This window comes from Rhipicephalus microplus, chromosome 4 (genome assembly GCF_043290135.1).
Source record: "Rhipicephalus microplus isolate Deutch F79 chromosome 4, USDA_Rmic, whole genome shotgun sequence".
Lineage (NCBI taxonomy): Eukaryota > Metazoa > Arthropoda > Arachnida > Ixodida > Ixodidae > Rhipicephalus > Rhipicephalus microplus.
Window position 1 is genome coordinate 33513126 of NC_134703.1, and position 21760 is coordinate 33534885.

The following is a 21760-nucleotide window of genomic DNA, read 5'->3' on the forward strand; positions in this document are numbered from 1 at the left end:
TGATTGCATGCAGGCCCTGCAATCACATCAAAATATCAATTTACACTGCTAAGGATGGCAGTTAGAGGCCATTAAGTTGCTCATATCTGGTCGTGCATACCAAATCATATGTCTGCAATGAATGTTTTTTTACCTATACACTCAAGTGCTCAAATAGACTCGATAAAATTCTTGAGGCTTTCTATAAGTTAGTGAGACACTTGTGAAATGACCTTTTCTGCCCAACCGTCACTTTTCGGCCACACCATAATGTGCACCGCATGGAATGAACTAACACACAATAAAAAGTGGTTTATCCATGGACCCCAGTTAGTGATGAGTATTTTCGCACCTCACAGTTCATGAATGCACCAACTAGCGAAGCAAGTGGAATGTGACACTAATGACTATTCTTGGAAAGCATTATGCCTAATGAACATATTCACACAATCAGGTGATATAGAAATAGCAGCCATCCTCTGTACAGAACCTTCATAGACTACGAGAAAGCATATTCGGTAGAAAACTCAGCAATCATACAGGCACTATGGAATCAAGACGTCGACGAACCGTATATAAAAATACCGGTAGAAAGCTACAGCAGCTTTAAAGCTACCATAGTACTCCATAAGGAAAGCAAAAATTTTTTGAATTAAGTATGGTGTATGGCTGGTAATTACATATGGAGCAAAAACCTGGAAACCTATGAACAGGGTTAAACGTAAACTGAGGATGACACAGCGAGCCACAAAAAGGAAAATGATAGAAGTAACATCAAGGCACAAGAAGAGAGCAGAGGATCAGGGAGCAAACGGGTTCTAAGGACATCTCACATGAAATCAAGAAGAAATGGGCATGAGCACAGCTTGTAGTAAGAAGGCATGCTGGTCATTAAGAGTAACAGACTGAATTCCAAGAGAAGGCAATTGCATAAGGGGGAGGCCGAAAGTCAGGTGGGCGAATGCAATTAGGAAGTCTAGACAGATATTTTGGTATCAGCAACTACAGGAACCAATTTATTGGTGAAAAAAAAATTGGGGAACCTTTAGGAACAAATTATTGCGATAGCAATATTCTGTTTTTAGTGCGTACTTTAAACACTTAGAGTATAAAATCTTTTCAAACTTGCTATGCACACTTACGTGGCCTTAAAGGTGCGGTAGCGTGTGTGCGTTTTGTAGTGGGTGACTGCCTCTAAACTATGAAGTCGTGATAATTCCATGTTCTGACGCTCGATGGCAACGTATGCTTGTCGTAGGCATTATTACCACAGTATTTCATGGTATATTGAGAAACATGTACACAGGACGCATGTATTTGTACAGCATGAAGGTTACTTTCACTGTATTTCCAAGCAGAGGAAGTCATTTTCACTGTATTCAAAAGCAGAGGCGTGGCTGTGTGGTAGAAGACTCACTTGCCGCGCAAGAGACTCTGGTTGGGTTCCCAGTCAGACCTGGAATTTTATTTGCATCTTTCTTAATTTTTCGGTCATGCAGAGATGATGAATTTCACTCAAAACCAGCGACGCCCATGCCAAAATTTCTGCGAAACGAGCTCTTTGACGCTATAACATTAAAATGGAAGATGGCTTTGCCATGCCGTGAGTTCAGTCAGGCTGATGATGATGATGGTGATGATGCAGTGTATGATATGAAAGTGTGAGTACCACAGTAACTTTTCAAAAATATAACGCTTATACACTGCCACAGGCGGCAAAGTTTGTTAAATAGACATATTTACTTCTACTTTGCTTGGACTGCTGGACTCTTTTGCAATGAATATCTTGTTCCGGTAAAACTTCAGCTCTTTTATGCTCTCTAGAATGTCTGGCATGGCCCTGAAATGCAAAAGATGAGAGGAATATGTTACTGAACAGAAACCTTGCTCTCTGCATGCGAATCATGCATGTCACAAAATTTAAAACACCGTTATAAAGAACAACTCAGACACCACTTACTCTACAGAAGAACAGAGGCCCCTATGCTGCCCCTGAAAACCGTGCCAGTTTTATCATGTGGTGTATTTCACAAGCAACAAGCAGAGGGGTCCAGACTTATAATCAATGTACTGCTAAGGTGTATAAACATAGTTGCTTTCATCTATCAGCGTTCAGCATTACAGTCAACATCCTCGAAGGTGGAATGGCGTTCTGTAACTGTGCGGTACACAGCCACTAGTGCTTGATGGTGTCTAATGTCACAAAGCAATTTTGGATATAGTAGATACACCGCGGAGTTAGCAACAAGTCACACAAAGCGCAGCACGCTGGCATTCTTGCTACAATAAGAAAAAGGCTGCAGTGTTCAGAAGCGAACCCAGGCATGCTCGGCAGCACTATACCTTAACTGCCAAGTCGGTGGTTCATGTTGAGTAGGGCACGAAAAAACAACTCAGCTAAGGATGGAAGGAAGGACAAGAACAACAAAAGAGAAGGAAGGGAGGTAAGCCAAACACATGCTCAGTTTGCTACCCTACGCTGGGGAACTCAGCTAAGGTGCACAAGAATGTACTTAGAGGGATCTATCCCGCTGTACTTAAAATGAATTCACATACCAACTACTATTGATGCAGCAAGATGCTATGCACTAGTAGCGAGCTTCTGTGTATTTAGCCTGTTTAACAGAAGCATCATCCACAGATGTACATATTGTATGCGCAAAGGAAACAGAGACTTTTACGACTGAAGGGGCCGTTTATTAGGTCGCAAGGTCAGTGCGGGAGCGGCCAACAAGTTGATTCTCGCAGCGTCGTCGTCTTCGTTCTAGCTGCCACTTGGGGCAGCCAGCACGTTTACTGGTTCTCGTTTTCTTCGTGAATACGTGCAACAATATACTACTCGGCATACACAAATGTTATTTTGCGCGTCCTTATTACCTGACCTTTATGAGGACTATCTACTCACATTGGAGTAGGGTTCCCACGTGGCATGGATAAGCCAAATACTCTCCCTCTCCACTGCTCTGAATGCAATCAGAGCATTGAGTAGCACCCTTTCTCCTACAGCTGGAAAGTATGCTGCTTCACTTCAGCGACTGCTCCTCGTCACACCGTGCACCAATTAAATAAATTTGAGCACGCTTAATTGAGCTTCACCTTCAAGAGCAGATCGTGATAGCATAATCGAGACTCGTGAGCATCGCCTTCTGAACTGCTAGCCTACTTCGGTTCTCGGTCCAAACTACAACCGTGCCGTTATGAAATGAATGACTGTGCGCATAGCATTGGCCGTCTCTGATAATTCCCCCTTGCTGAACCTTGATCATGCCCCGCGATCATTAAACATTGCCCTGCATGAAGACAATCCGATCCTGCCTAGCAACCCTTTCTCGAAGTGCCCACAATAAAAACTTATCAAATGAATGGATGAGAAACATTATTTGAAGTCCTGAGGTGCACGACTCAACACTCCCACTTTGGGACAGTCAGGTCAAGCCCAATCGCTGCATCGTGGACCCCCTGGACAGCCCAGAGTGGATCCCCAACATCGGGGCTCAAAAAAAACTTTTTTTTCCCGCACGGTACAAGTGCTATAGTACTGTGATGTCCCAGGCGCTCTATGCCATATGGTAGGGGAAGTGTGCAAAACACTAGCACCACTATGCAAACAAAACAGCAGTGGGAGGCCAAGTTATCGGTCCCAGACCTGAAGAAAGGTGCCTGGTTCAATGAGCGCGAGAGATTACAAAGGCCCACGGCTACCTGAAATAAGGAGGTCCGAGGTACCATTTCTTCTCTATTTTTCTTGCACAGTGATCCCACCGCAAACTTGGCCCACGACAACCATCACCACTTTCAGTTGGCCATGAGCAACAGAGCAAGGCCTTTGAGATGCGCATTTGCAATCATAAGATAGTACCTACGACACATGCAGTTCGCAAAAGTAAGGCCTTTAAGATCTGTGTCTGTTGCCCAGAGCAGTTGCTTTAGAGTGGGCTCGTCATCAAAGATGCTTCCATGTGATTCTTCCCACAGTCTGACTGTGTTGCCTCCGTGTTTGTTGTTGTAATGCACTACACCACAGATGAGAACCAGAGTATTGAGAAAGTCCACCTTCATCTCCTTCTGTCGGAAAGACGCTGCCACCATTTTGAATCTTGGCGCCTGTCCGGAAAGGCACCACCTCCAACCCCCGCCCTATTTGCCAGTAATTTTGACTTGCTGAGGTGTGCCGCAGGGAGGCTTTTAAGGTAGCACGTTTTCTCTCAATGTTCTTCTTTCTTTTTACAGCTAAAGCTGCTATGAGATTACTTTTCGGGTCACGCGCAGTTGTTGTTGTCCGCCGCCGGTGTCCGTAACCTCATTGCGCAAAATTAGGGAAAACCCTTGCACCAATGACATAGTGGGGCTTGAGTCCGGGTCCGCTGATGCCAGCCCAATATTCCACCATTGAGTTTTGTAACTTGTTGTTAAACTTGCCTTAGGCAGGCATAACCTAGCACCAATGGCACAGTGGGGCTCGAACCCGGGTCCACTGGGTACCAGCTCAGTATTCTACCACTGAGCTACACCTGTGCTTGTGACTTGTTGTGAAACTTGTCTTAGGCAGGCTTGATGCCTGGAAAGCAATCGTGTTAATACAACTTATAAAGCATTTTACAACAGCGAAAGAACAACCAGTCATCGCACAATGCGCATAGCGTAACGAGTGGGCCGTCGATGCTCCAAATCATCACAATAGCTTGTTCTTGTTCCCCTATTAACTGTGGCGCATACCCACTTCAGCCATAATTCCTCATCGTCGTCAGCCACTGCATGGCAATTTGCACAAAATTTCTAGCAAGTGTTTAGCGGATACTATGCTTCTCGGAAGAATGACAAAAAATAGCATAGCGAATGCCAGCCTTCTGCCCAAAAGTTTATTATTATAGCCCTAGTGGGCACCAAGCAAGTGTGCTTGCGGTAGTTACCCAATGAGTGTTTTGAAAAAGCTCTGAAAGGCCGCTCTTCCAGCTTTCGCTGTGACTGTGCTGCACCTATACTGCGCAGGCCTGGCGTTTTTTCTTGAGAACATATCAGTCAGATTCTACTGAATAAGAATAATACTTGTATCATGCTCTGATGACAAGAGGTCAACTAAGAAAGTTCATTCACTCTATTAAAAAACATGCCACATGCCCTTATGATACTTCATAATAGTAGCTGGTTGGAAAGTTAAAAGTATGGTGAATTCCATTGAGAGAACAGAAGCAGAAGGTGGGAGTGGTGGAGCAGGGCACTGAGAGCAGGGCCACTCTACCTGCCGCTGGAATGCAGCACCCTTTCGAAGAGCAGGTGAGAGGGTGACGAGTGGGAGGAAATATGCCACGTGATCAAAATATTCGAAATGCCGGCATTCTCTACAGGACAGCAGCAAAGTATGCTTAATGTCTGTCTATCGCATATTCACAATTATCCTAATTCGCAGTTATGTAGTACATTTGTGCAACAACGCATCAAGCAAATGTAGCTGCGTACTCTTGCTAGCCATCATCGTCCCCACTCGTACAAACGGCACCAATACTAGGGTCGCTAGAATATTGACATATCGATACGGCAAATGACAGTGGTATCAAGCTAAACATGGTTGCTGTTGTTGCCACCGTGCTTACCGACAAGAAAAATTTAGTCAAATGACTCTCGTTGACTGTGCTCACTCCGCTTTTCAGGCGAGAACACCACAAACTTCTCCTGGCTGCTCTCAATGCAGAAAAAGTGCTCTCTCTACGTTACTCGGAGACAGTGCTCCTGTTGCTGTTCAACCATTGAATCACGCCAGCTCTGAAGAGAGCACTTTCAGCATGCTTTTGAGTGCTCCTGTTCTTCCAATGGAATTCGACATTAGTGTAGCAAACTAGGAGTTATAAGGCACTATGAAAGGAAGGCAAACCGAATGACAATGACGGCAGTCTACATGTGGTCTGGCTTCGTGCTCTTGGTTCTTCCATTTCTTTCTTGTCTGAGTGTGCCTATGCCCTATGCATAACATTCTGAACCTCGCATCAACTCTGTACCTGTGGGATGCTGTCTTCAGCCTCAGAGCCTGGTAATACTCCTCCCTGAACCATCGCCTGAAATGAAGACAAGCAATCACATAATTTCAATCACCTCTAAGAAGAGGGAAAGATGTGCTCATTCCCACTTTGGTGCTGCAAAGGCTTTAATATGATAAATACGAAGTCAGCTCATGGGAGCTATGTAAAAAATCACCGGTCATGTAGCCTGCTTACAAATTGTGGGATTCGCCTAAGGCATGCATATATATATATATAGATTGTGAGGAAGAAGATGTGCCCGCGGCGAGCAGCATCGCAAACGCCCGGCTCTCTCGGCTCGTGCTTCGGCTCACTGCTGTGCTGAGCTCTGCTGGACAGTTCTTCACGCTGTCTTGCCGTTGTCGTTATCGACTAATAAACCTCGTCACATTTGGTGGAGAGTGCTGTTTATCCCCGTCGCTACACCCTGGAACTGCGAAGCCGCACGCTACCGCCCCTCATGACTGACAACGCCAACCCATCGGCATCGTCGCCCCAGTTCAACTGCCCTGGTCATCCTAGGCTACGGGACCCGAAGGTCTTCAGCGGTGTGGATGGGACCGACGTGGAAGACTGGCTTGAGCACTACGAGCTGGTGAGCGCCAATAATAAGTGGGATGAAGCCGACAAGCTCGGCCATGTCATATTTTATCTCACCGGCATCGCAGAATTGTGGTTTAACAACCACAAACACAACATCTCCACATGGAGCGTCTTCAAGACGTCATGTGCTGAAGTGTTTGGTCGGCCGGCTGTCCGCAAGCAGCGGGCAGAACAGCGCTTACGCGTCCGCTCTCAGCAGACTGGCGAAAATTTCACCAGCTATATTGAGGATGTCGTCGACTTTTGTCGACGCGCGAATGACACCATGCCCGAGTCGGACAAGGTCAAACACATCCTGAAGGGCATCGACGATGGCGCATTTCAAATGCTCTTGGCTAGAAATCCGAGCACAGTTTCTGAAGTCGTCAGCTTGTGTCAGAGCTACGACGAGTTAAAGAAGCAACGCTCTCTGACTCGACAACCTCAGCGTGGTGGTGAGTCGCTGTCCAGTTTCGACACCATGCCTGACAATTCACCATTGCTTCAGCAAGTCCGAGCCTTCGTCCGTGAGGAACTTTAGTGCATTTTGCTCACGAGACCACCACCCGTCTAACCGCCTCGCTTCGCACTGCTATATCGGAAGAGGTTGCACAAGCTGTTCCCCTTGCGCACTACGAGCCGCCTCTATCTAGCCGTGTCCACTGCCCGCGTGTCGCACAGCCGGTAGGTGCCCCTGTCGCCTATCCGCCAGCGATTCAACCTGTGGCCGCACCCCTAACGTATGCAGCGCAGCCTGTGGCTCCTCCTGTCGCCTGTTCGCAAGAGATGCAGCCCGTAGCCGCCCAGCTCACATATGCAGACGCTGTGCGTAGGCTTCCGCAACTGCCCTACACCACGCGCTCACAGCGCGCACAGCTGGCTGCTTATACTACACCACCAGTCGCCAATCCATGGAGGACGCCCGATAACCGACCAATTTGCTACGCCTGCTTCACTCCCGGACACGTTGCCCGCTACTGCCGCCGTCGACCTCAGACGTTCGGCAACTATGCCCGGTCGTCGCAACCCGGCAGCCAATCCTTCGACCAATACGGGCCGGTCTCGTCACCTCGCTATACCCCTTCTGACCACCTTGACTTTCAGCCGCAGCGCGCACCGTCTCCTCGTCGGCGATCGCCCTCCCCTATGCGTCGCCGGCCCGGACCCTCTGAACAGGAAAACTATGCACCGCAGTTCAAGAGGCAAGAACTGCGCCGTTTTCAAACTGTCTAAGTCCTCGCCCCTCTCCTGCTAACGTGGTCGCAGTAACTGTTGAAGGTTATTGTACTTTCGCCCTTGTGGACACCGGCGCAGCTGTTTCTGTTATTGCCGCTAATCTCTGCCGTTTATTGCGCAAAGTCACGACGCCGCTTTCGAGACTGTCGCTCCACACCACAAGCGCAGAGCAAGTAACGCCTCTGCAGCCTGCACTGCAAGAGTGTCCATCGAAGGCAATCTTTACATCGTGGATTTTATTGTTCTCGCTGTCTGTTCGCATGACGTCATCCTCGGGTGGAACTTCCTATCCCGCCATAATGTCGTCATCGACTGCGCTCGTGCCGAAGTTGAGTTTTCACCCTTGTGTGATGTCTCATTGCTTGACGCTCTTCATCAGCCGGCGAAGTTGCTCGTTCATGAAGATACTGATATTCCACTTGGAAATTTCGTCCTTGTTCCCGTTTCATGCAACGCCTACACTGACGCTACATGCCTTTTTATGCCTTCCGATATCTTCAAGAGTCGTCAAGCTCTGCCGCTGCCTTTCGCAACAATTGACCTTGCCGCCGGAAGAAGCAATATGTTCGTAAGCAATCCGCTTTCCACACCTGTCACTTTGCTTGCGGAGGAATGTCTCGGCCCCGTGCAGGATCTCGACCCTTCGGCTCTGAATGATGTCCCGGATGACTACTGCGACCACCCAAAAGCACTGTCGGAACTCGGGGAGTCGTCCAATGATACGTTTTCCAGCGCCATCGTCAACACTCTCACTCCCACCGAACATGCCGACCTGCTGGATCTTCTGCAAGAGTTCAGGAGTTCTTTCGATGTGTCGCAGCCTCAACTGGGCCGCACGTCACAAGTCAAACATCATGTTGACACCGGCCTACATCAGCCACTGCGTCAAAGACCATACCGTGTCTCCGCTGAAGAGCGCCGCGTCATCAACGATCAAGTCGAAGATATGCTTCGTAGAGAAGTCATTCGACCATCTCACAGCCCCTGGGCGTCTCCTGTCGTCCCCGTGCGTAAGAAAGACGGATCCATCCGATTTTGCGTGGACTATCGTCGTTTGGATAAGATAACCCGCATGGACGTCTATCCTTTGCCGCGCATTGATGGCGCCATCGACACCCTTCACGGAGCGGAATTTTTCTCGTCGCTAGATTTGCGGTCTGGCTACTAGCAAGTCCCAATGGCTGAAGCCGATCGCCAAAAAACGGCATTTATTACACCAGACGGACTATACGAGTTTAACGTCATGTCCTTTGGGCTTTGTAACGCGCCTGCCACGTTTGAACGTCTTATGGATAATATGCTACGTGGCCTCAAGTGGAATATGTGCCTCTGTTACCTCGACGATGTCGTGGTTTTCTCCCATGATTTTCCTACGCATCTCCTTCGCCTTAGGCACGTTTTGACTTTTCTGAGCAACGCTGGCCTGCAGCTTAACCTGAAAAAATGCCGCTTCGCTGCACGCGAGTTCGTCATACTAGGCCACATTGTGTCCAAACACGGCGTATTACCTGACCCAGCAAAACTTCGAGCAGTCGCAGAATTTCCCAAGCCGACGACCATGAAAGAACTTCGCAGTTTTGTAGGCCTATGCTCGTATTTCTGACGCTTTGTTCGCAATTTTGCATCTATCATGTCACCATTAACCCAGCTTCTTCGCAGTGACTTGAACCTCTCCTCCTGGTCCCCTGCATGTGACGTTGCCTTCACTACTCTACGCCGTCTGCTCACCTCCCCACCTATTCTTCACCTTTTCGACCCGATGGCTCCTACCGAAGTGCACACTGACGCCAGCGACGTCGGGCTAGGCGCTGTCCTCGCTCAACGAAAGCCCGGCTATTCAGAATACGTTGTAGCCTACGCTAGCTGCACTCTGACGAAAGTCGAAACTAATTACAGCGTGACAGAAAAAGAGTGTTTGGCTCTGGTGTGGGCGCTTGGAAAATTCTGGCCATACTTATATGCCTTCGCCATCGCTATTACTGGCGCGGCATGTACAATTTTGTACGCAAATTCCTGCAGTGCTGTCCTGACTGCCAGCGACGCAAATCAACAGCGCCACGCGCGACTGGCGCATTGCAGCCACTTCCATACCCTGCCAAGCCATTTGATTGCGTCGGCGTTGACCTCTACGGCCCCCTTCCATTGACATCAAATGGTAATCGGTGGATTATAGTGGCAGTTGACCACCTGACACGCTACGCCGAAACAGCCGCTTTGCTGAGCGCTACAGCTCAGGATGTCGCCTCTTTCAATTTACGTCGCTTTATCCTTCGACATGGTCCACCTCGAGAGCTCCTTAGTGACAGAGGCCGCGCTTTCCTCTCCGAGGTCGTTGAAACTCTGCTTTCGGAATGCCACGTCATTCATCGGAAAACGACAGCATACCACCCGCAGACTAACGGGCTAACGGAACGGTTCAACCGCACGCTGGGTGATATGCTCTCAATGTACGTGGCATCTGATCATAGCAACTGGGACCGTGTTTTCCCATACGTCACATTCGCATATAACACCGCAGTTCAAACCACCACGAGATTCTCACCTTTCTTTCTTCTTTATGGACGCGAGCCTTCCCATACAATCGACACCCTACTACCCTACCGTCCTGATGCTTCCGAGTGCCCACCTGTCTCCGATGCTTCTCGACAAGTCGAAGAGTGCCGCCAGCTCGCCCGTGCGTTCACCTCAAAAGAGCAGCAACGCCAGAAAGAACACCGTAGCACCACCCTTTCAGATCCCAGCTATGCCCCAGGGTCTCTTGTGTGGCTCGCCATTCCACACCAAACACTGGGACTCTCCTCGAAACTTGTCCCCCGGTACGAGGGGCCTTACATCGTTTTGGAGAAAACCTCTCCGGTTAATTTCCTAATTGAGCCAGTTTCCAGATCGGACGACATGCGTCGGCGCGCACGTGACATCGTCCATGTTTCCCGACTGAAACCATACCATGAGCCTCTGCCTGAAACCTCTTAAGTCGCCAGGATGGCTCCTTTTTCAGCGAGGGCGATTGTGAAGAAGAAGATGTGCCCGCGGCGAGCAGCATCGCCAACGCCCGGTTCTCTCGGCTCGTGCTTCGGCTCGCTATGCTGATCTCTGCTGGACGGTTCTTCACGCTGTCTTGCCGTTGTCGTTATCGACTAATAAACCTCGTCACAATATATATATATATATATATATATATTATATATTATATTCCGAAAGCTGGAGCGGGTCGTATGCTTCTTGTGTGTGTGTGTGTGTGTGTGTGTGGCCCGATGCCGCGGGCCAGCCGCCGAACCACGTGAACTTAAACTCGATCCATGTGTGGGATGCGAGTAAGCGGCAACATGTTCCACATTTTTCCGTTTTTCTTGGTCGCCTCCGCTGGCGGCGCGTCTTACCTATACCCAGTAACAATGCCAGAATTACCCGCTCGTTTCCGGCGGCTCTCCGTCGCTCCTTTTTAGTTTCTCTCCTTCTTCTGCTTCTTGTTGTCTGTTGCTACCTCGTTCGCCCGCTTGTCTTTTTTTTTTTTTTTTGGAGGGTCTTTAAACTGTGAGGGTGACCCTCTGCTACAGGAACTTGTATCATTTCACTTACATCCTCCGAAGAAGGCTGGTCCACCAGTCGAAACTGTTAGGATTAAATAAATATTTTATTGTTTTGTTTCCTATACTGCACTATTCTCGAAGTTTATAACATTTATTACGGTAGCCGGAAGAAACTCTGATCATCTATTTCATATATATATATATATATATATATATATATATATATATATATATATATATATATATATATATATATATATATATATATATATATATATATATATATATATATATACATGACACATGTCAGTTGCCTGACGAGGGTATTGATAACTACAAAAAAAAAGTTAATCACACGAAGCCATCAAATCTCGACAGCTTTCACGGTGCACAGTTGGAATTACCAAGCATCTGCAACGTGCTGACTATATGAAGCAAAATTTGGTAACAAGTACAATCCATTACATTACCTTGCAAGCTCCTTGACGGTGCTGACATCCACAATGCGGTAGTGGAGCAAGCTGTCAAGACGGGGCATGTCTCGCTGCAAAAAGCGACGGTCCATGTAAACTGTGCTGCCAGCAAGTGGACACTGGCCAGGTGTCACCAGACCCCCGACATAACTGCAAAGCTGGTCTTCCGCCTCTTTGAGTGTCAGATGACTCTTACGGCAGGCCTCGGTCAGTCCCGACTGTGTGTACAACACAATGTATCAATTATTGAAGGGAAATAGGATGGCTTAAAATGCCTGCTAAAGTACACAGTGAAGTCCACTTATAACGATGTCGAGGAAACCTCAAAACACGATCGTTGTAACCGATGATCGTTATATCAAGACTGCCATAAAAAATCATCGCCAGACGCATACCTTTCGCAGCTCCGTGCTTGAATTCGCTTTTTCCACTAATGAACAGATGATGTAGATTAAAGGCTTCCAAAAAAAAAAATAACCTTATTTTATACTCCAAAGAGCATTTATGACTTCGGCACGATGAAGAAGTCTGATACCCACAGTTGCTTCCGTGGAAGCTTCAGCTTAACAAGCGCGGTTCGCATACCTTCAAGCTGTTGTGAATACTCTGGCGGCATTCCTCGGGCACGCATGAAGTCTACTAGCTCGTCGATCAGTACCAGTGCACTTGGCGTGGTAATCGACAAGGCCAGAGAAGAGCTGTTCACCCACCGTTATAACCGATATATTGTTATATGTGGTATCGTTATAAGTGGACTGCATTGTAAGTGTTCGTACAATGTAAAAATATTAGTGCAGCTGGCAAGGAAATCCGCAATGTACGAAGGCATGGAGAGAAACTCGAACCGCGTGGCACGCTCTGATTTTGGTGGCAATAAAAAGATGCCAGAACGAATCTTGATTATATCATGGGTGATACTAGTGACATTTTTATTGTCATCCAGGATAGGGCCACTTGAAAACTAATGCAAAACAGCCGATAATATAGATGCCACATTGTTCCTATTTCATTCAATCCCCCTTGCACACATTCGAAATTCTGAAAACACTAAAAACATAGTGGTTTTGCAAAGGACCATCAATCACTGGTAGAACTCACTGTCTCAATCTCTATGTACTATATCTTTGTGAAGCACATCACTCATGTAAAAGATGTAACTGCAGTAACAACCACCGAGATCTAAAAATGAGCTCAGTTTTACACATTCACTTTCTTCTGTGAAATGCAGCACTACAAGTTGTAGCTTCACGTTCCTTGATGTCGGTCACTTGCATATTTAAGTGCAACTATAGAAGCCGCCCTACGACGGTGGGCTAGGAGCTGCGTTTCTGTTTAATAGCTAGCTATGACATCAACAAACAAATTACAATGCAAAGAACTATGAATTGCATTTCACACAGAAATTGTAAACAAAGAGGGCACATACTATTTTAACAATTGCAAAAGACTTACAAAAAAAAGTGAAACAAAATGGAGAGGCGAGCGAGTTGGTACTGATCCATAACAGCGTAAATGTAGCGCAAAAAAGACACGAAAAAGAAAGAGTACACTACAAGTGCTTGTGATGTACTCTTTCTTGTCCATGTTTTTTTCGGGCTACAATTACACTGTTATGAAAAACAAAAGAAGATCGATATGCAGTTTAAGCTTCAGCCTTTGTAAAACGAATGCAAAACTCTCCACGGCTCTTTTAATTGCCTGAAAAAGTTTAAGGGTAATTTAGAAAAAAATATATCCTAAGGTCAAAGCAGCTGCCTTTTAAGATCATACAGACATTCTTTTGGTGGACCTCATACTATAGACACTAATATCAATGCAAGTTGTTATTTTGAAAGTCTAAAAAGGCTACAGCGAGCCATTAAAAACAACAGGTATGGAGAGCTTTCTAAAAAAATTGAAATACTTCACAACCCTAAGGTGAGGTGGGCAAATTAAACATAAAACATGAACAAGATAGGATGAGGTTGTTTTTTTGTGTGTTTGTCAATTAAGAGAAACACCAAAAAACAGCCTTAATTATTGCTCACTTGAAGTTGAGCTTCACCGATTAACTCCAAAAGAAATGCTCTTCAGCTGCTTCATTGCTTTTACAATAGTTGGACAGATTCAAATGGAGAATTTTCTATCATCCACCTTATAGTATGGACCCCGGTTCTAGCTACGTCCACCTTTTTTCTAAGGCAAATGAATTTTGGGCGGCTCCATAGCACAAGAGAGCATGAAGGGTGGCTGGTGGAATAGAGGCGTTGCTCAAGCAGAAACTGTTAACTTTGATCCAATAGGCGTGGTTGCGCATACAGTCTTGACTAGCATCAGCAGATAGCTTTTAGGTTTGTACATGCCATGCTCTGACAGCTTACTTTGTACTGATGTGATAGCGTGAAAACCACTTAACTTGTGGTAGTGGTTGCACTCCCTTGAGCCAGCACTTTTTAGGGTTTCGTTAGGCTTGGTCTGAATAAATTTGGCTGCTAGACTCACTTCATGTATCATACTAATTTGTTGGTGCTGCATTCGCTGCTTTGCCCTTGTGATAAAACTGTGACTCTTTATGGCCAACTGAGCGAATAACACCAATAGAGTGGACATGCACGAACCTTTCCATGATGTTCCTTGCACCAGTCCCCCATCTTCGTGAGAATGTCATCTGGCTGGTGCAACACCAAGTTGAGACCCTGCGTGCATCAAAACCAGTGGACGTAGTATCGCCAAAAGGTGAATGTACAAATTGGATGGCAATACATCCTTAGCATACCTATTTGCATTTAGAGAGAATGATGACCGCTTGGCACAAAAATAACAGGAGCAAGAGGAACGTGAAATGCTTTAATGCTTCATTCGCCTGTGGCCTCCAACTGTTTCGTGCTAAGCAACCATATTTTATGGCTAACTGCAAAAGCCTTTTGGATGCCTGGTGGTTTTCTAAGGTCCAACAAGTTTATAGCAGCCAAAGGAACACATTAACAAACTCTATACTTCAATGCAGCCTACTGGTGTTACATTCTGCAGAAAATCTAGCTTTCTAAGTACATGAAAGCAAAACAAAAATTTAAGCTTGTGGTAATTACTTTGTGATACCTCAAACTGTAATACCTCAAAATGTAATACCTCAAAAACTATGCTCCTTCGTCACAGTCAGTGTTCCTTGGAGACATCATAAGTGAAATTCAGACCATCTACATCAGAATTCATACAACGCTGCATACTTTGTGACAAAAAAAAAAAGTCAGGTCTGCACGAAACATACAGCCCAGTCACAGCATGTAATACCTCAAAAACTATGCTCCTTTGTCACAGTCAGTGTTTCTCGGAGACATCATAAGTGAAATTCAGACCATCTGCAACGAAATTCATATGTGACTGCATACTTTGTCACAAAAAAAAGTCAGGTCTGCACGAAACATAAAGCCCAGTCACGGCATAAGCTGGAGGAACCACTTTGGATGAGTCCAACGTACACTTTGTTGAAATGACTACTGTGAGTGCAGCTGCGAGATGCCCACTACACCATAATCATTCACATGTTACAAAGTATACAAGTACCGGTTATGCCATATTTATCATTTTGCACAGAAGCAAGATATGCACAACACACCTGTAAGGCAACGTGCACACCTATGTAGCTTTCTTGATGCCATGGCCATGATGATGAGTTATGGCTAAGGCGTTTGTAATGAGGGAGAAGCTTTAACTGTTTCATGCACAGAACTCCATTTTTGGTGAGAAACAAAATTTTATTGAAGAAATGGAAAATATTTTGCAGAAAATGATTTTCTCGCAAGAAATGAAAAATTACCAATTTTAGTTTAAAAGATACGAAGTGGTCAATGCTGTAAGGTTCTACTAATCACTTATAACAAAAGTACACCTCTTCATTTCTGAAGTCCTTAGTGTTAGCTACCCATACAACATGCTTTCCTCCACTATCAGCATAGAAACAGCCCATACGTATATATCTATAGTAATATCCCAGGTCTAATGCACCTCAAGGACGATGGCAGCCGGAAAAAAGCAAACTTAACATGTTACGTTGAAGCCTAAATGAAGTACCGTCATCTCTGTTAGATTGCCAAGTGCTTTAAAATAGGCACCACATAATATTGGACAGCCAGGGCTCGCGTAATTCAAGAGAAAAAAGTGAAGAAAATGTGATTACCTGGGGTGACCACCGCACTGGAAAAAGTTAAAACACCCATTAATTATTTAACTGAAATTGTGCGACGCCTGGTGTTATATCTATTTCCTGCGTGGCATGACATATGTGTAGGGTGATAATAATAATAATAATAATAATAACAATAATATCTGAGGTTTCATATCCCAAAACCATGACATGATCAAGAAAGATGTCGTGGTGGAGGGCTCCAGAAATTCAACCATAAGGTGTCCTTTAACATGCACCGACATCGCGCAGTACACGAGCCTCTAGCATATTGGCTCCATCGAGATGAGACCAGCACGGCTAGGATCGAACCCATCACCTTTGGGTCAACAACGGAGCACCATAACCACTGATCCACCATGGTGGTCTCCTGTGTAGCACATTCTTGCAAGAACTTTTAAGCACCTCTGTATCAGAATACCCGACTACGATGCAGAGTGCCTGCGTTGAATCTTGCTTTTTTTTTTTCTCTCGTTCTGTGCAATAGCTGCAACCATAGAGTTTTCTAAAATGACCTAGAGGGGACTTTCGCGCTGCGATCGTTCAGCCCCCATGGGAATGGTGGGTAGTACACGGATTGGCCCAGTCTTCATACTTGCGGGCAGCAAATCGCACTTACGGCTTCATTTATTGTTGCGTTTCGGCTTTGTTTCGAAGGAAAGAACAAACCCTTTTGAACTTCGTGGACATATTTGAAATGATAAGCCTAAAAAAACAAGGTGGTGAAGCGCAACCGCTGAACATTTGCCGATTTTTTCGTTTTGTGAGAAAACAGCTCCAAGCCTTTCCAACACAGATAAAGCCAGAGGTACGAAGATTAGACAAATTCGTGTACTACCCATCATTCCCATGCTGGCTGAAGAGCCATGCATTGCAACTCCCATAGACACTAGTGTCACAGTCCCTCTAGTGGATATTCAGAAAACTCTATGGCCGCAACAAATGCCAGCGGCGAAGGCGAACAACTGCACAACCAAAATCAATTGTGAGCTCATAATAGGTTCCGCTGTAAATGTTAGACTCAAGTAACACCAAGTCAATAAAACTTGTTATGGCATCTATTGCATTAAGTCAAAACATACAATCATACTTTAGTGTAACAATTCTGAAAGCACGGTGCAACCAATGTACTGCTGTTGTTGTGCCTTGACACTTTTGATTTATTTAAAGTGCCACAAATTCCCCCTACAGAGAGCTTTACATGAGAATGTGGGCAAATAAAACAGAGTTAATAAAACAATAATTCTATGGAATTTCTCAGTTAATAAGCATTTAAATGATGAATGACACTTGAGGGAAGATCATTCCAGTACCTAACTGCCTGAGCAAAAAAAGGAATGATGGTGGGCTGACGTGTAAGCAGGAGGGGGGCAGACAGCCTCGTGGAGACTTGTGCAGGCTGAAGTACAATGGGCTGGTTAAGTGGGGAAGTTATAATGAAACGTACGATACATTTTGTGATACAAGGACAGTCTAGAAACCTTACGGCATAGGTATAGGTAGACTTGCTTTACATTTAAAGAAGTCCTCCGACACTATTGAAACACCTATTTTTTATTTGTGGTTTGCACAGAACAGTAGATAGAGATTATTTTAGCATAGGTCTAAGCACTGATATCAATGAATTTAGTATTTTAATCACGCAACAAAGTCACCACATCGCTGTCGACCGCATCACCACATAGTGGCGCTCCCCAGAACTTTGTGGGCGGAAACGATGCTGAAAGGTTGCCGCCATATGATTAGATGAATGTAACGTTAGAAGGGATCGTGGTGTCGGATTAAAGCTGAGGTTACCATTCTGCTTCACTTTTCTTCTCTGTGCTTTTTCATCAAACCCTGAACAGACGTGGGCACAACGAAAAAATATCACTGCGACTACAAAGCACAACAGAGAGGCTGGCTGCCATTCCGCCACTGGACTTTTGGCCTGCGTGGGTCGGATCATCGTCCATATGAAAGCCCTCTCTCTCTTTCTTCCTTCTTCTTGCTTTTAGGAGTTTGCGAGCTGTCTCTTTCCACACGTGCACTATTGAAAAGGTGCAGTGCACCATTGTTGTGTCGTCGGGCGGCTCACTGAACAAAGCGCAAAGTGTCAACAGTACCTCACTATCCTGGTCGTTCCACAAGTTTCTTTCTCAGAATAAGCAGAGGGAGTAACTCGAAACATTGCGAAAACCAGCAGAAGATACCTCACTTCGACACAGTAGCGCCCGCTCATGTTCTGGCAAGTCAGGCAGCAGCCACCACATTGGTTACTGTGGCAACGAGGTCAACGTTACTTCGAAAAAACAAGCAACAATAGGGAGCAAGCTTCTCCTACCTAGGCGCTTCCATCTTAATTCATTGGGGCAGCACTCTGACGTCACAGGCCAGTGAAATGTGGTCAAGTAACCCCACCAAAATCAGGTTGAGGGTCGGCATTTTTTTCTTATATTTTGAATTGTCTACGTCGAATAACTTGAGACTGCATGCCGCTGTTTCTGCTGCATTAGTCTGTCTGTACTTCAGTCTACACAACCCACGAATGAAACATGAGGGGTTGCATAATGTTGAACAGCCCCTTTAAGGGTGGTAACACTGGTGTGTTATGAGTAATCTGAGTAGATGAATCTAACTGTGCAGTTTACTAGTTTGATAGACTTATGAGTCCCACAATGCAGACGCATACTGTAGTTCTGGGCAAATTAGTTCTTTGTAGACTAATAATTTGACTGATGGAGGGGCAAGATGTAAGTTACAATGAAAGTAACCAACGACTCTGTTAGCATTGTTCATTATTTTACTTATTACGTGAAGAGACCAGTTTGGATTCCGTGAGATTTTAACGCCAAGATATTTAACAGAGCTGAGGAAAGAAACTACGGAGCCATTAATATTATGGTTAGCATTGGGAAAACTTTGTCATCTGTGAAATGAAACAATAGCAGTCTTAATATTATAATCATTAAAAACTATGAGCCATTTGCGACATCACTCATTGAACTTTAGTAGGTCATGCGGGAGAGTAACAGTATCTGAAACATTAGTAATGGGTTGGTAGATTACACAGTCGTCTGCACAGAGGTGAATGTTAGATAAAATATTATCGGGGAAGTCACTGGCATAAATTAAAAAGAGAAGGGGTCCTAGAACTGTACCTTGTGGCATACTGGAGATTACATTAGTAAAAGACAAGGACGTATCGTTTTGTATATTTTATGCACATTTGTTATAAGCTTGCACTGTAGCCCTCCTTTACATCCTGTTGCAGCAGTTTTGTGCTACCTTACGCTTCTGAATTTAATTGCCGACGCCAGTTATATTTAGTAAAAATATAAGTGCCTAATATCAGCTGTAAAAACAGCTTTAAAAGATGCAAATGGGTTATTGGTCACTTTTACCTCTCATCAAGGCGGCACTGTCTAGCTTGCTTCAGCAGAATTCACTCGCCATATTTATATTAAGCTACAGGACTGCCCTTTCTTCGACTAGTTGGAAAAGCATGCTCTATTTTTAGACGAATTTGATAAAGCCATGGAAGCAGTGAGGAAGGCCTAAGACATAAATATGGTTTGCCGTGTGCCTCGTTGTGTGCTCGTACTTATCAACCACACCCAGAAACACAGATTAAGGCTTTGCTCAACTGCAGTTAAGCATAGGAAGAGGTCCCACTACCTCAATCAGGAGCCTCTTTCTGTGTATTTACAAGCTAAGTACACGCACACACATATATACACACAAATTTAATAATTTTTTTTTCACTACACAGACCACAGCATCTTCATTCCAACATTTTACAGGTTTGGCACCTACCGGTCACAAGCTGTTCTTCTTTCACTTTGATTTCTTGCCATTTATGTGAATATTACTGCACTACAGTATAAACTACACTTTGTCCCCCACCCTATTTTTGCTTTAATTTCTGCTAGCTCTATTAGTTTAAGTTTTGCAAAACAAGTGAGCCCTGTGTGCATTTTCCATCCTTCATTCTTCTAAGAAAATAAGTGCTTTGTGAGTTATACGCTATCATGAGTGTTGTACGGTGTATAACATGAAGATGAAATCATAATATGCATGCAAAGCGATCTTTTGTACATGCTTGCAGGTAACAGCACCAAGAGGCAGGTTGAGGAAAGAGTGAACAAAGTGAGATCTGAAAGGTGAGCACCTCGTGAATGTTGCACATAAACAATCAGCTTGGACTCATATCACAGTGACAGCAGAGTTTATGTATTTGGATGCATATTAAGAGTGGAGCCACTGACCCCTGAGATAGCATTGAGATCCTTGTCCGTCACCACACAAGCCACCTCCATGATGCGGTCTTTTTCCAGGTCTAGGCCAGTCAGCTGTAGATGCCCACATAGAGAGAGGTCAGAGGTGACACATTTTAAAATTTCGATCACATGCGATAATTTGTGTCACCCGATCAAGCATGAAAGAATGGGAACACTAAAAAGTTTAGGCACGAATGATGTCAAGACAAATTTTGAGCTTCCTGCGATTTGCATTGAATTAATGTAGCCACACAATGCGCCACCACATTAGCCAGCGACGCTTCCACGAATTCTACGCTAATCTTGTTATAAATATGCACAGGCATGTGCACAATTAACTAGATGTTATTATGAACTTGTGGCAACTCTCCGGAAATTATTGCTTTCTTTGGCAGCGAGCACATAGCAAAGCAAGTTCACACGAACTAGAATTGCAGCATAAACTAAGCTCTAATGCTAATGGTGCCTTGACAGTAAGCTCACTTCCTTATTAACTGTGAACTCGAGGCGTTAACCACTGAGCCACACTGGAGCACCTCACTTCCTTATTAACACAGTCTAGTTTTGATTTATTATTATTAGTTTGAAAAGTAGGCTAATAAGTGTGACACGGGTTGTACTGAGCATTTTAGACCATAGAATGTGAGTTATCCTCTTGCTAGGCTGGAGCAGGAGCATTGAATCGGTAAGTGCGAAAACTGTCTTTCGTCAGATATTCTGAACACACATGATGCTGGTTTGATTTCACCCAGCCCCAAATATATATCATCTCCACTTTTCCCATTCAAGCGCGACATTTCTCACTGAGCAGAAGAATTCGTGAAAGCAGGAAGTAAGGGTTGGCAGGGTTTAGGATGCAACTTGTCCTGCAGGTCACACCACTGATGTGTCACCGAGCAGCAAATGATCCCCGTGATATTGTGCAGTCAAACTTAGCAGCTTGCGGTGACAGACAGACTCGTTGTGCCGGAATCCTTCATAATCATTGAAATACTGAAGACAGCCAGACAGTCATCGTAGATTTCGTTCTCAAGCGAGAATTGGCTAACTCCATTTTGTTATTAAAGCGTTGGTGTCATTCCCCGTTTTTGTACATGTCTCGTTTTGCGCTCTAAACTTTGAGTGATGATGCATATTCACCTAGCAATTCGTCTTTCCATTTTACTTCACATTATAACGGTTGATGAAACAGCAAAAGCCCGTTAAGGGGTACCTCCAAGTCGATCCACACAAGCCCGTCGCTGCAAAGCGTACTGCCACCTTTCCCATGCTCCATACTTGTGGCAGCTGATCTAACGCAGGTTAGAACGCGCTTAATACCTCGAAAATTAAGCGAAAGCAGCTGCCGTATAATCATGAGTGTCGCCGGCTTATCAGACGTGAACTGTAAACCGAACCAGCAACAGCAGCAAGCGAAACTTGACACACGGCGCTAGAAAAACGAAACGGCTTGAACTTGACTGGAACTTGGATCTTTTTGGCTTATTTTTGAGACCGTGGACAGATGTAAACGGCAAAAGTTGCA

At 45.1% G+C, this 21760-nt stretch overlaps 1 protein-coding gene across 4 annotated transcripts; it reads right to left on the reverse strand.

The window, feature by feature from the left end:
* Nucleotides 1-1700: 1700 nt before the first annotated feature.
* Nucleotides 1701-21697, reverse strand: LOC119171852 (oligoribonuclease, mitochondrial). Of its 4 annotated transcripts, none has more exons than XM_037422713.2 (6): nt 21449-21694; nt 20224-20307; nt 14412-14489; nt 11812-12032; nt 5973-6029; nt 1701-1819 (listed from the first exon to the last, which is right to left on the reverse strand). In XM_037422713.2, exons 1-6 carry the CDS (start codon nt 21590-21592, stop codon nt 1705-1707), a joined length of 699 nt encoding a protein of 232 aa, XP_037278610.2. In that variant the 5' UTR covers nt 21593-21694; the 3' UTR covers nt 1701-1704. The 4 variants fall into 4 exon arrangements, with proteins under 4 accessions (XP_037278610.2, XP_075748619.1, XP_075748618.1 ...); XM_075892504.1 differs by having other exon boundaries at nt 21376-21515; XM_075892503.1 differs by lacking the exon at nt 14412-14489 and having other exon boundaries at nt 21449-21697.
* Between the last annotated feature and the right edge of the window lie 63 nt (nt 21698-21760).

Bases quoted from the DNA above. Each gene is read 5' to 3' on its own strand.
- LOC119171852 (XM_037422713.2), bottom strand. From the start codon at position 21,592: ATGATTATACGGCAGCTGCTTTCGCTTAATTTTCGAGGTATTAAGCGC. The intron at 20,308-21,448 runs GTACCCCTTAAC...GGGCATCTACAG, and splicing joins TTGTGTGGATCGACTTGGAG to CTGACTGGCCTAGACCTGGA. The intron at 12,033-14,411 runs GTTCGTGCATGT...TTGTACACACAG, and splicing joins GCAAGGAACATCATGGAAAG to TCGGGACTGACCGAGGCCTG.